The sequence below is a fragment of the Rattus norvegicus genome, chromosome 1, assembly GCF_036323735.1.
Source record: "Rattus norvegicus strain BN/NHsdMcwi chromosome 1, GRCr8, whole genome shotgun sequence".
NCBI classification, from domain to species: domain Eukaryota; kingdom Metazoa; phylum Chordata; class Mammalia; order Rodentia; family Muridae; genus Rattus; species Rattus norvegicus.
In genome coordinates, this window is record NC_086019.1 from 64,005,847 (window position 1) to 64,020,849 (window position 15,003).

Here is a 15,003-nt window from a genome sequence, read left to right on the forward strand (position 1 = left end):
TGTAGAACCCCAGTTCACCCACAAGAATGCAGGGCTGCCTGTCCCACATGGAAGGGGGTTCAAAGTCAGCCGACGGGCAGAGTCTGTGTTTTCAGGGTCATGTGTAGTCAATCAGGTGTGGTACTCAATATTAAGGGGCTACTTTCCCCTACTGTGTGATGTGAAAGATTTTAAATATCATGTGAGAGTCTCGTGTTAAATGAGTGACGAATTCACTTCATGGGATATATTTGTGCATTAGGCTGCTTCCTCCCTCCCTCCCTCCCTCCCTCCCTCCCTCCCTCCCTCCCTCCCTCCCTCCCTCCCTCTGTTTATCCCTTTCCCTGGTGCTGCTGAGGAACAAACCCAGGGCCTCCTGTATATTAGGTAAATTACGACAGCGCTGAGTTACAACCTCAGCTCACATCGATGCATTTTATAACACTCAGAACCTGCCTTTATCCAAACAGATTTTAGTTACATGTTCAGATTAAGAAAAAAATATATTTAAAATTTTCTATTACTTGTTCCTTGGTCATGCATTTATCCATTTTTAACTGTTTCTTCCTGAAAGATGCAGTGAATCTTTATTTATTATACTGGTCTGGGAATCAGGCTGAATTCCTTAGCTGAGGGACTCCTCGCTTCCTGATGACCTGTTCACCTTCATGTTTCCTAGATATTGCCTCACGCTACCCCACCCTCTGGACCGAGCAAGTTAAGAGCCGGCAGAACAAGACCAATAAAAATTCAGGTAAACTGGGACCTGGTGTCAGTCTGTGCAAGGGAGTATTAAATTCAGGAGCTTTGCCTTCTGTGGGCTTTTAAAGTTTTTCTCTTATTAGATTCTCTGTGTGCTCAGAAGGAATTGTGTGCAGCTGTGCAGCGGGCTACGCAGGCACAGCGGGCTGCTTGTTGGTGTGTGCTCTCCTTGAGGCAGTTTCTGCGCTCTCGGCGGCTTTAAAAGCCTCCAAATGTGCGGATTGAACCTGCTACAGGACAGCAGTGACAGAAATGACCTTTATAAGCAACTGCGGTGACATGTAGACAAGCCGGGCAGCTTGTTACTGACCACTTTGTTTCGGGAGTTTATGTAGCTCAGTGGGTGGGTGTCCTGCTTGCTTCCTCTGGCCCTTTGTAAAATCTGGAGCTGTCCGATGGGTTAGTGGAAGTCCGAGGAAGGTCAGGGTGACCACAGGAATTTCCTGGGATTGACCTTGAGCGTGGAGATGAGAGGCGGCTACTCCTGGCCCAGAGTGCTCCTGTCTGGGCTGTACGCATCTTTTAAAGTGCATTTTACATATGATACAGTAGAGACCTAAGAAGTGTCACGGCTCGGAAGAGAAGAATCTATGTGCACCCACATCCAGCACAGAGGACTGACTGTCAGGAAGACTGTGTCTGGCATTGTTCAATCTCAAAGCCCCAGGAATGCCTTGTTTGGGAAAGCTTGCTGTCTGGCACAGCATGGGGTGAGACAGGGGCTCCCTGATGCAATAGAAGGCTTACCTGGACTGGCCAGTGGGCTCCCGCAGAGTGAGTGAGCACTGCTCTCTGATGGTCCCTGACCATCTCCTTCTGGCTCTGCATGGCTGAGCCTCACCTTGTCCCTGATGGAGATTTCTCCCTTGGCTGCTCTAAGAAAGGTAGAACCCAAAGGTTTACCAGTTGTAAGTATGCAAAGGCAGGGAACATAAAGTGATTTTTTTTCCTTTTACTCAGCAATGATTATCGTCGGCAACTTCCCCATGTTTTTAGTTTTATTTCTGTCTCTGTGACAGAACACCCTGATGAAAAACAGCTAGCGCAGGAAAGGGTTTGCTCAGCCTAGAGTTCCAGGTCACTGCCCACCATTGGTGGAAGTTACCTTAGCTACTCATGCATGACTTAAAGCCTCACTATTTCACACAGCAGCACCTCAGATCATGGAACTCATTTCACAGCCAAAGAAGTGTGGCAGAGCCATGAGGATGGTGTTTAATGCTTGCAGACATCCTTATGTTCTGTGTGCTTTATAGAGTTCTGGATCATCTGGCTCTCATAAGTAGACCAGCCCTCCTTTAGCTAACGATCAACCAATAATACATTATATATATATATATATATATATATATATATATATATATATATATATAAAATAACATATATAATATGTATGTACGTTAAATGACTATATATGCTCTATTTTTTATTATTAAATATTATGTAAGTATATATCCTCGTATATACTGCATGATCCAGGCAATTCCTCAGCTGAGACTTTCTTCTCAGGTGACTCTAGGCTGTGTCAGTTGACAGTTAAAGCTAACTAGAGTACCCACTGTATAAAAAGTCACCTGGATGCTTCTCTCATTAAGCTCAAGAGCCAGGTTCTACTGAATGCTGTTGCCATACTTACAAAAGGTATCTGATTCCATCCTGTGTCAAAGCAACCAGTGTATGAGAAAGTAAACAAGCAATGGGTCTTGAGAGCTTCTCATGGGACTTTGGGTGACTTTGATCTGAGAAACATACAGAAAAGTATAAGAGCAGTCACTGGAAATGTGTCACTTGAAGGCGAATTTAATTGTGCTCTGGAAGGATTTCAATGTAGGCAGGTAACTCGTAGAATAACAGGATCACCTCTCAGTCACGGTCGTCAGGGTTAGGCCGTTTATAACTAACCTTCAACTACGGAGCAAGCACTCACTGTGCAGAGGATTGGAAAAAATGCCTGAGGAAAGTCCAGCTTACATAAGTTACTGTAGTTTGTTTGAAATTTTCTGTACGTTGAGTACAGTTCAAAACAGAGACATTAAGTTGATTTATAGACACGGGCCATGAAACTATTAGGTTTTGTTTAACTGTTATTGTCTACTTTCTGAGGGTCAAACAGTAGCTCCCACATGATATTGAAGGACATTAAACGAGGTATTAGCAGCGAAGCTGAAAACACTCTTTTTTTCTTTTCTTTTCCTTTTCCGGGGCTGGGGATCGAACCCAGGGCCTTGTGCTTCCTAGGCAAGCGCTCTACCACTGAGCCAAATCCCCAACCCCTGAAAACACTCTTGGAGACACATGGCCTGACTATTGTTAGTAAACTTGGCCATCGGAAATACTTTCGTTCGTATTTAATTTCTATTTTAAAAGCTACCTTCACTTATGATCATCTTTGGCAGCTACAGAGATGTTTATTTAACAAACTATTTAAGGGATGGAGCATAGATTGGTGGTACTTCTTTACTTGGGTTTTATCCTGGGTTGACAGACATCAGCTATGAGAGCTGATGAGTTATTGCTCTGTACGTCAAGTGTTGACTTAGTATTATAACTCTTGCATGCTCCTTTGCAGCAAACACCGAACTGGAAATGCACTATTTTCCTTTTATATGCATGAAAACAATACACATAAATTTGCATTTCTCTCAGGACTTGGTACTAAAATATTATTATGACTTTTACCATAAAATCTGTAGGGCACTACAGTAAATATCATGAGGCAGGTTACGTGCAAACCAAACAGGCCCTAGGGTGTTCAGTAACAACAGGATCCATTCCTGTAAAACACAAGGCTTCCAAGTCTATGAAAATTACACGTACTATTTATTTTCTAAATTAGCAGAGTCTTGCCAACCTGTGTTCGATGGGCCCTCATGGTACCATTGTCATGATGTTGTTAAGCAAGCAAAAACAATAATATATATATATATATATATATATATATATATATAGAGAGAGAGAGAGAGAGAGAGAGAGAGAGAGAGACTTCAGTGCCATTATATTTTGATTCCTGAATTTTTATCTTCTTGGTGAGTTAACCTAGTAAGAGAACCAATCAACACACATTAAATTAATGAATAAAGTCTAAATTTGCATTTTACTTGCAAATGCATTTTGTTCAAATTTTTCTGTCAGTTCAAAATGAAAGGTGTTCACTTCTTTCTGGTCCTGAATCATCTTACTGTATTAAGTTTTGTTTTTCTATTCATGGATACATATTGATTGATTATAAAGTGTTTTGGATAGAAGATTCTGTAAGAGTCTTTTAATTATGTGATTATTAACCCATTTGTTCATCAAACACATATGAATCTAGTCCACATCCTTTACCTGATGTATACAGTGCTTTCCAAACCTTTGCCTGACCCTCTAAAATCCAGTCTAAAATGCTAAAGAGGAGGCTCGTTTTTCTGTCTTGCTTTGTCTCTTAACAGTGTCAAAAAGTAAATGTTATTCATGAATCATGAATATCAGTTTGTATAGGATTTGTTGTAGTTTGAATGAGGATGGCCCTCATAGGCGCATACGTTTGAATGCTTTTCCCCAGTTGGTGGAACTGTTTGGAAAGGGTTAGGGGGTGTGGCCTTGTTGGAAAAGGTACGTCATTGGGCATGAGCTTTGAAGTTTCCAGAGCCCACACTATTCCATGCTTCCTGGATGTTTTCTCAACATGTGAATTCTCAGTGAATGCCCCTGCGCCATGCTTGCCTGCCTGCTGCCATGCTACCCACCATGATAGCCCTGGACTCTACTTACCTGAATCTGTAAGCAAGACCCCGTTTAAATACTTTCTTCTGTAAGTTGTCTTGGCCGTACTTTCTCTTCACAGCAATGGAAGTCAATTAAGACAGGGTGTGAAGCCCCATTCTCAATGAGAAGCATGCGCCACAGTAGAGGCCTGAGTCTTGTCAGTTTAAGACAGAGAGAGGACATGTCTGTGGGGGAATGAAGATCAGAACAGGAGCCTCTATCTGCACCTCTACAGCCATGTGCAGTGGATCCGGGTGATGTGCCCTGGAACAAAAGAACCATAGACTTGAGATGTTAGGCCAGTTGCTTATCTCCAGGAAGAGAGATCTTTCAGTGGGGCGAGTGACTTGAAGACCATCTCCAGCAAGATTTTATTTAGACCACGTTCATGTGCTGCACCTCTCCTCTGTAAAGCAAGAATCATCCTTTACCAAACAAACGACAAAAAGCAAACAACAACAACAACAACAAAAAAAAAAATACAAGAGCGAAGCTTCTGTCTACTTGTTATTTTCAGAGGTCATAATCTTTCCCAGATGACCAAGAACTGAATCCTTATTCTAACAATTCTTAAAACTTCTCTCAACATCTACAGATGAATGGATAGCTGGGGACTTATTGCTGTGGGTCATATTTAACTTAATAATTTAATACAGAAATATCTGTGTAAACTCTTTTTATGGAAGGACAAGACACTGGAGAAGAGGGCGAGGAGGGGATGGTGCGAAGCTACCCGCAGTCTGACTTAGGCCAGCAGAGTCTTGATGATCAGAATCAAGTTGAGGTGTGGACCAAACACGCTGTTCTGTCCTTTCCCCTTCTTATGCCCGCTGGGAGAAGTCACAGGATGTTCTGCTGGGTGAGAAGTTTGTAGTTATTTCCTGAGAGCCTCTAAAGGGCTTTTGTGTACAACAGGCACCGGCTCTCCAGGCACACATGTTCTCTGGCTTTTCCAGAGACTTCAGTGGTCAGGTGTAGGGCAATAGGTAGTGTTCATTTAGCACTGACCCACTGTGTCCCCTCCTTCTCATCTCTTTTCAAACCAAACAGTTCCTTCCTTGGCCTGTTTTAGCCAGTATGGGTCAGAGCTGCCATCACCATCCAGCCATGACAGTAGGCAAGTGGGTGATTACTACTTTTTTTTTTCTTTTTTTCGGAGCTGGGGACCGAACCCAGGGCCTTGCGCTTGCTAGGCAAGCGCTCTACCACTGAGCTAAATCCCCAACCCCGGGTGATTACTACTTTAAGACAGAAAAGATTATGTGTGTGACCATCCAAAGCCTGGGAGAAACTCAGTGGACCTGTCTTCTGCATCCTACCTACTTCGGGGTTCCCAGAGTTGGGGTGCCTAGCCATCATAAGAGCCTGTACAGTAAGCGTTGGGAGGACTAAGGCTCTGTGCTCCTATTGCCTCCTCATCTGAAGAGTCATGATGTAGCCAGCCCATTCCCCATGGGATTTGACAGAGTGGGGTCAGTAGCTGAAAACAAAATCATTTCAAAATGGGGCCAGACTGGAGTAGGACTGACAGAGACCTCACGAGATATCTTTACTGCTCGGACCTAAACCCTTGGCAGGGAAGCAGGGGAGAGGCCTCCTCTAGAGACAATAGCTGGAAAAAGGGGAGGCTGAGATCACCTCTGGAGGGAGGTAGAGGCATTGTTGTTTATTCTGGTCACTCCTGCTGATCAGTCTACCCAGAGTCCAAAGCCTCAAGCTAAGGAGCAATGGCTTTTGTGGCTATGTGGCAGACAGCCACAATCTACACGAAGACCAATATACCCACCTGGTAGATTGTGGTTTGAGCCTATGGCCTCTACAAATGGGCTTTTTCATTCAGGACTGGAGTAGCCAAAGGCCCCGCTATGGACTCCAGACCAGGTGTGACAGCAGTGGCTACATCATTTTCCTTACGCCTATATGGACACTGAAATATTTCAGAAGTTACTGCCAGTCCAAATGGGAGCCACGGGGACCTCAGGTCAGCCACCCAAGTGGTACTTACCAGGATCAGAATGGAGCACAGCATCTAAAGCTGCCCCCTCTGCTATCCCCGAGAGAGATAGTATGACTCCCCTCTCTGTCGGGAGGACCTATTGATGCTCTTTAAGGTAAGGCAGGCTTTGTTATAAAGAGTAACACAGAGCATTCCGTATTTCCCACCACCTGGAAGCTCTGACAGGTTACAGCTATCAAGTGTAGCTGAGGAGCTATGGAGAGCAGAGTATTCATGGTCACCAGCTACTAGTTCAAGGGTGGCTTCTGAGGGCTGTGGTTCCCGGTGGCTGGGTAATCTCCAGTCTACCCTCTTAGGTCAGAGGGTAGTGGCTCTAGTTCTGGTTGCCTGCAGGCAGTCCGCTGGGTACTAGCCAAGGACTGGCCCTCACCTACACCACTGAAGGGCTCCTGGTTGCAGCTCCAGCATCAGCAGTTGGACCTTCCTCCCACTTGCAGTACGGAGTAGAGAATCTAGGCGTTGGACGTCTCGGTGCCTTGTTTATTTTTGAATGCTGATCGGAGATGTCGAGTATCTGTTTTTTCTCTCTGTCCCTGGCTCTTCCAGCAGCTCTAGAGCCCAAAGCTGAGCCTCTGCAGGCTGCAGGGGAGGCTCCCTGCACTCAGTCTCGCCTGTCTCTCTGCAGACTGCTGAGCGCACGCTTGCCAATCTTTTACTGTCTTTCTGGATTTTGTACAATCTGGAGAAAGCACAGAGGCCTGGGTTGTGTCATCGTTGGACACCCCCTCCCTTCCCTCTGCCTGTCCCTTCTCAACAGTTAAACAGTTCTTTGGCTTATGCCCAAGAGGACACCCTTGATGGTCACCGTGTCCTGTGGTTTTATGGGACCCCCCCCAGTGGAAGTATTTTCTGCCTTATTCGGGATTGATAACTTTTGCTTTATTGCACATATTAAAATTAATGCCAAAAGATAATTATCTTTTAATTCTGCTTTAAATCAAGCTAAATTTCGTTCCCCGGGGGAAAATAATGAATTACATGTCATTCGTAACTTCTAGGTTTTTCTTTTTGTGTTTTTTTTTTTCAAAAGCTACCTTATAAAACCATCAAAATACCATTTAGACTCTTAAGTTATAAAGCTTTGGTCATTTGAAGAGATCAAAATCTATAAATTACATAATTCCAATTCACTGTAGCTGTAACCATGCACACTTTTTAAAATGTTCATTATCCTGCTTAAAAATGTACATGATGGAGTTGATTTAATTTTCCTAACCATATGGGGGAAGGGTTTGTTAATTCCAAACATGTTTAACTCTCAGATTTCAATGTTCAATCAAACTGTAAATGATCAGAGTATTCAAAGCTCCCAAGGGTTTTTTTTTTGTTTGTTTGTTTGTTTTTTGTTTTTTAAGAAAAAAAAGTGAAATCAAGTGGACCCTTGGTTAGGCTGCTTGGAAGCACACTAATGCATATCTAGGTAGAGAAGCACATTTTATTCTCCGAGGAGAAATGAAATCCAATTCGCCATCGGATCGCTGGTGCAGTAGGGGTTTCCTATACAAACAGAGCTCCAGAACAGAAAGGATATGGTGCTGGTGTGCATCAGGCAAAGGGGTCTGATTACACATTGGTACGATTTCATCCTTAAAACAGCTCCTTGAGCCTGGGGCTACTTGTCTCCATGGCAAGCATGCATTTCAGGATCCTATGTGGATGTGCAGCCCAACCTGGAATGTAGGTTTCTCCTGCTGTTTTTTGGCAGAGGAGATGTGGGGATCTCTAAAGATGGCTGGGTGTGGGAGGATAGGGGTTGGGGTTGCTCAGGCTGACAGAGGACTGGACTGTGCAGAGCTTTGACCCGCCTTAAACATGTATTTCCTGCTAGTGTTTCTCTGCTGCTTGGCTGTGGTTAGAGGTAAGTTCTGGCTCTGATAGATACAGAGTAGGGGGTTCTGGCTCTGGAAGAAGCCCCTGGACACCCAAAACGGGCCTTGTGTATGAGAACTGAAAAGAGACGGTTTTCTTATGGCAGACTGTACTAGCCAGGCCCCATGATCCTTCTCACAGAAGCTAAAAGAATTGCAGGCATCTGGTAAGGAAGAGGTGCATTGTGAAGTCTCAGTGACGGTCAGAAAACAGCTGTTTACAGATGTGCATGGGAGTTCATGGCCTACAAAGACTGAAGGGGCATTCTCATTCTCCTGAGCGGTGCCAACCTCCCTGAGGCCTTTTCCCCTACTGGGGCTTAGCGCCCTCCAGGCTTTGGGGAGCACTGAAAGTGAGAGGCTCTGGACTAAGGCAGCATCTCACCATGGGATCCTGACAGAGAGTGTGGCCTCTTGCATTTGCACCATGACTTCTGCAGCTGCTGCTAGAGACTACTAGAATTTAACCTACTTCTTACAGATAGCTCCAGAGAAAGTCATTGCCTCTTAACATCTATATTGCTCATTTATTTTAATCAATCTCTCTCTCTCTCTCCCTCCCTCCCTCCCTCCCTCCCTCCCTCCTCTCTCTGTGTATGTGTGTGTGTGTGTGTGTGTGTGTGTGTGTTGTTGTTGTTGTTGTTGTTGGAAGCTAATGTTAAATTTTATGGACCACCAAGAACAAAAACTCACTATTACTAGTGTGAAGCTGTGAACGTATTTGAATGTTTCTAATATTCACACTGGGTGCTCTCAGGAAGGCTCTGAGAGCAAGGCTGATGCATTCTGGGTACAGGTCTGACACGGGTTAAGCATACAGTTCACCCTATTCTATGAGTTGCCTTTGTGCTTCCTTGACTAGAAGCCTCTTTGAAGCCCGGTGGTTTCTTTGGGATGGGTTTAGTCTCTTGGTTTTTCTTTCGTTTCTTCTCAGAACCCTTGCACCGTCGTCACTGTGGATCAGTGTTGGACACTGGGGCCCTTGAGCAGGAATTGGTGGAGCTGCTATGCTGCTGGCAGGGTGTTGTTCAGAAGCCTTTGTGCCCCCAAGGGCAGCTGCTCTCAGTTTTATAGAAACTTGTTATGCTGAGTTGATCCTTCAGAGTAGAATTTTGGACCAGGAAGACCACCAGTTAGCTTCCTCCTTCACTGTTATGGATTCAAAGTGGTGTCAGCAGCCATTGTGAGTGGCAGGGATGACAAGGCTTCTACTTAATAATGGGCAAGCTGCATGGGACACCCTTCCACAGATGGTGCTTCTTGCTATTGGAGTACCCCTTCACCTCAGCATCTGCTTTGATCTAACAAAGTTGCCTGCAAGTGAGGCCATGTGATGTTCCCAAAACTTTGTTTAGCTATTTTGGGGCTTAGGGCTTTAGAAAAATTTCCTTGAGTATTCCTCAGAAGCAAATTTTAATATTGTTTATTATTTTGCCTTGACTGCTCTGATGAGATTCCATAGATATCCCAGCTCCTGGGCTTAAAGAGTGGGGATTCCTTCTCAATGGCCTGAGCTAGGGCTGAGTCCAGGCAGTGGAACTGGCAGAGTTGGTCTGTCTTGCAGATTTCTCTTTGACTTGCAAGAGAGCCTCTCTGCCTCCTCTCAGGAATGTCCCTCTGAGCATCCCAGGTGTCCCTCTTTCAGTCCAATCAGGACATATGAAGGTCTCCCTGAATTCTGAATTGAAATGTCCTGTTTCCAAACTCTCTCATATATGAGGGGTCAGCATATGAATTTCAGGGGAACACACATCTGAATCGTTGCTATTGGGGTGACTAAAGCTTGAATAGAAGATTGGTGTGAAGATGGGGTTCACCATGGAGCCCTAGTTCTTGCTGTTACATACACGTAGTCCATTCCCAGGATGTCCCCTAAGTAAGAACGAGTTTGTGTAGCAGGTAAGAGGGGCTCGAGTCTTGGCTGCGGGTGACCTCGAAACGTTCTTTTTATAGTTTTCCCTTCTTAGCAAACATTGGCTAAAACCAAGAATTCCCCCAACTTTAGCCATGGTTTCCCAGCCCACAGGTACTATGTATCAAAGGCTGCTGCTCACCAACAATGCTTGTTTGCTCCTTTAATGAAAATCAGCCAAGTATAAAGCTGTGCTAATAAACTAGGAAAATGTACATGTGGTTTAGGAAAGCACAGTAGCATGTCTGTCTGGCACTTCAGCCAGAGGATGCTTCTTTTCAAAGTCGCCTTGTCCCCCCGGGCCTGTTCTCCTCCTCCCTGACTGTAGCTGGTTGAGGCCCAGGCTCCAAGTGTCTCCTGTATGCACAGGGCACAGGGAAGGAAGCTGAACAGGGAAGGAAATCCTTGAGGTTTTAAGGCATGCCCTTGCAGTAGGCACCTTTCATTTCTGCACCTGTGGATTACTACATCCACATATTAATGCTTTGTAAACGGAAGTGTTCGGCAAAGCTAGTGAGTACCGTTTATTAGCATTTCGTCACACAAAGCAGAGTCAGCCTGTGTAAACTCGACCTGGGTGGTGTGCATGTCCAGTCACCCGAGGCGAGAGAGGAGCACTGCTGAGAAGCTCTGTGGGAACAGGCACTGCAGGAGGAGACCCGGGGGTCATTGAGAACTCACCTGTGCACGTAGCTCCTCGTTCTCTCTCTAGCACTTCTGGGAGGAGCTCCAGCCCTTCTCTTCTGGGAATGTGCGTCTACCCTAAAGTGACTTTGAACAGCAGCAGCCCTGTTGGGGGAGGCAGATGGAACACGGCTCTCTTAATCAGAGTTGATCAGCGTACACATAGATCCATACTGTGCCCAGTGAAGCTTTCTGACTGGAGCCCACGTGTTCTCGCTGCTGTTTTCCTGCCCAAACCTTCTGAACTCATCTTAAGAACCAAGTTCTCCAGACCTCTCAGCTAAAAGACAGTTTTCTCTTTGGTTTGAAAACTTAGAAATAATCTTGATTTTTCTTGTTTTGTCTTGACTCTGATTCAGGGGAAAAATGCTACTTTATTTTAGAAGACAGTTTTTAAAACTGAAAAACAAACAACAACAACAACAAAAACAAAAATCAGTATAGCAAACTCAGTGCTTGCTTGGAAATCACTTTCATAGCTTAAGTTTTTTTTCCTAATTTAAATATTTTAAGCTACATTTTTCACACAAATACGGACATATTTTATGATATCCAAGGCTACCCCTATAATTTTTGCAGAAGCAACTTGTTCCCATCAAGTCATACATGAAATGAAAAATTATGGGTCGAAGCGAAAGCTAATAAATAAATTACTTAAGATATTTATCTGTGCTTTTTTTGGTTTGCCTTGCTGTTTAAAAATTAGTACCTTTTATTATGTGTTTTTCTTTGTCATAATTTATAAATCCGTACCGGCATTCTACAGACAGACACCCCATGCAGTTCTGAAAGCCCGTGGGGTTTCTAGAATATCCTGTCACAATTTCAACCACTTTTGGATGTAACTGAATTAAAATTAGTAGTTTGGGGAAAGAGAGAGGAACATTCTCACCACCACTACCACACACACACACACACACACACACACACAAACATAGACACATACACACACAAACGTATACAAACACATATAAATATTCAAACACACAAACACATACACATATACACACACACACACACATACACACACAGAGAGTTAAATATATACAGACACCCACATGCAATCAGACAGACAGAAACACACGCACACAAACACACACATACAGACAGACAGAAACAAACATACACACAGACACAAACACAGACACAAACACACATACAAACATACACAAACACACACATACAAACAGACAGACAGAAACACACAAACACACATACATACACACGCACACATACACACAGAGTCAGACATATACAAACACCCACATGCAATCAGAGACCAGAAACACACACACACAAACACACACATACAAACAGACAGAAACACACATATACACAGACACAAACACAGACACATACATATACAAACACACATACAAGCAGACAGTCGGAAACACAAACACACACACACACGAACATTGTTAGGAGGCCAGTGGTACCTATGCCCAAGCAGGAGTGTCAAGGCAGGGCTACATCGCATATACTTCATTGTGTAGGCCGCTTTTGCTTTCTAGAAAACATTGTCTTGAGAACAGAACCACGGCCTCCCGCTGTTGTGTTCCTCATTCCCAGAGCTAACATGTACCTTGACACGCTGTGCGGTCACACTGGCCAGTGATGCTGGTTTTGCTCTCAGGTACCTACAGTTCACCTGACCGTCTCTCTGGGAGTAGATAATGACGGGCCATGATGCCTCACCATGGCCTCATTACTTAGGTTCTCTATGCTACACCTGTCCATGTCTTGTGGCCACCAGGCACCTGTGGTCTGTCTGCTGTCCTTATTGCTTTGATAGGACATGGCCTCTTATATTCATAAATGTGCAGTAAAGTTTCTCAGTACCATTTTTCCACGATAGCTCACTTTTTAGCATGAAATATTCTGTCATGGAGATCTCCACTGTTTTATCTGTCCACCTTCTTACTTTTATCTTGGTGGTTTCCAATTTGGGATAATTATGATTTAATCAGCTATAGGTGTTCATAACCAAGTCTGTATAGATTTATACTCACATGACCTGGCTACATGTGTAGATACAGGATTATAATGGATATCTGTGTTTGAGGTCGTTTCCTCCAGTAGACATGGCCTTCTGAAATCCCACTAACCATGGTGAATGTAATGGTTTGAAGGAGAACAACCCCCACAGGCTTATACGTTTGAATGCGTGGTCCCTAGTTGGTAGAACCGTTTAGGAAGACTTCAGAGATGTGCACTTGTTGGAAGAGGTATGTCAGGGGAGAAGGACTTGGGAAAGGCTCATGTCACCCCCACTGTTCTGTCTCCTGCTTGTGTATCACGATGTGAGCCCTTGGCTGATGCTGTAGCCACCTACCTCTGCCTTTACCCTGCCATTGTAGACTCTCAACCACTGCAACCATAGCCCAGTTAACCTCCGTCTTTTATCAGTTGCTCTGGTCATAGTGTTTTATCACATTACCCATGATAGATAGACCTGACCAGGGTAAATTTTTTTTGACAAATATGGAAGACTTTGGGACTTTGGTCTAGAGTGGCAAAGCCATCTGAGCCCTTTGACAGAGACACAGAGCTACAGGGTTTGGAGTTTGCCCTGCTGGGTTTCTGGCTTGCTTCGGTCCAATGTTGACTCACCATGCCTTCGTTTCTCCTTTCAGGTATGGTAATGTATCTTCTGCGCCGTATGTGTTTGGAAGTATGTGATTTGTCTTTTGATTTTACGGGGGGGGGGGGGCTACAATTAAGAGGTTGCCTCAAGTCTCAGAAGAGACTTTGGATTTTAGGCTTTTTAATGGTGTAGAAACTGTGGGAGACTGTGGGACTTTCGAGGCTGGACTAAAACCTTGCATTATGATATGGCCGCGAGCCTCTGTGGACCAAGGGCGGAATGTGGTCCTCTGGATGAGAATGCTACTCTCTGCATCCTCTCGTGGCCTCCGTAAACTCTAACCCTCTGGAACTGTAAGGTCAGTTAAACTCTTTCTCCCGGCAATAGAAAGGTAGCTACGTCAGGGTGTTAGTCCCGCGGTCCATGCCTCACCAGTGCTTGGTGCTGTCCAGCCTTTGGAGTTCAGTTGTTTTCCTGGGGGTGTGACTTTATATCCTAATCATTTTAACCGTGACAGCCCCGACAGCTTTGAAGCCCAAGAAAATTCTTGAGGTTCACTTTCCCATCTGGGTGTGCTCCCTGGCGAGGTGTCTAGTCAGGCTTTTAATTGAGTTATTTGCTTTCTTACTGTGTTTAAGTGATCTAAGTCAAGGATGTGACATGTGGCATGCGGCCTCTTTCATCTGCTTCGTGGCATCCTCCTATGGACAGATGTCTTGGGTGCACTGACGTTCAGCTTCTCGGTCGGTTCCCATGTTTATGGCCTGGTGGTGTCTGAAAGTCAGCCTGCCCCACTGTGAGTCACTGGCCCACTTTGCTTTCTGTTTGTCAGGGTTCCTTAAATAGACTCCACTCAAGAGCTGTGTATATATACAGAAATTAAAATAAAACATTGACTAATTTGTTACATTGTTAACCATGTTGAAGTTTATTTTAGCACTATTCTTTGATATGAATATAATTTTACTATTTATTAAAGATAAGAGAAAACTTGCATACTAATGCCATAACTATGCTTGCTTGGTTTTATATAGAGTCTTGGCTGGACATTTGCTATTGTGAACTGTAGAGCACCTTGATGTCTCTCTGAGATGATCAATGTTCTGATTTACAATGCTTAGTGCTGAGAATGTTGTTTCTCATAAATACATGGTACAAAATGTCAGAAGAATGTGTTGGGCCGTTTCTGACGTACGGCAGTCTTGAATCTGAGCTGAGGTGTCTCAGGGAGTGTTTGTTGGTGTTGTGTGGTACTACAGTGCCTTAGGGTTTCTGTTGCTTCGATGAAACACCGCGAACAAAAGCAATTTTGGGAGGAAATTGTTTATTTGGCTTACTCATCTGTATCACTGTTCATCACCAAAGGAAGTCAGGACAGAAACTGAAACAGGGCAGAAACCTGGAGGCAGGAGCTGATGCAGAGGCCGTGGAGGGGTACGGCTTACTG

The 15,003-nt window shown here is 44.3% G+C and overlaps 1 protein-coding gene and 1 non-coding gene across 3 annotated transcripts in view; one reads left to right on the top strand and one right to left on the bottom strand.

Annotated features, from left to right (window-relative positions):
* The window catches only part of Smoc2 (SPARC related modular calcium binding 2), a 129,326-nt gene that overhangs the window by 70,220 nt on the left and 44,103 nt on the right, over nucleotides 1-15,003 (top strand). For both annotated transcript variants that reach the window (XM_006227958.4, NM_001106215.2), the window contains exon 7: nucleotides 659-733. In XM_006227958.4, the coding sequence (XP_006228020.1) occupies nucleotides 659-733 (75 nt within the window). The remainder of the gene's footprint in view (nucleotides 1-658; nucleotides 734-15,003) is intronic.
* Trnap-agg46 (transfer RNA proline (anticodon AGG) 46) lies at nucleotides 2,938-3,018 on the bottom strand. Its single transcript has one exon. It is a non-coding gene; the product is annotated as a tRNA-Pro (tRNA).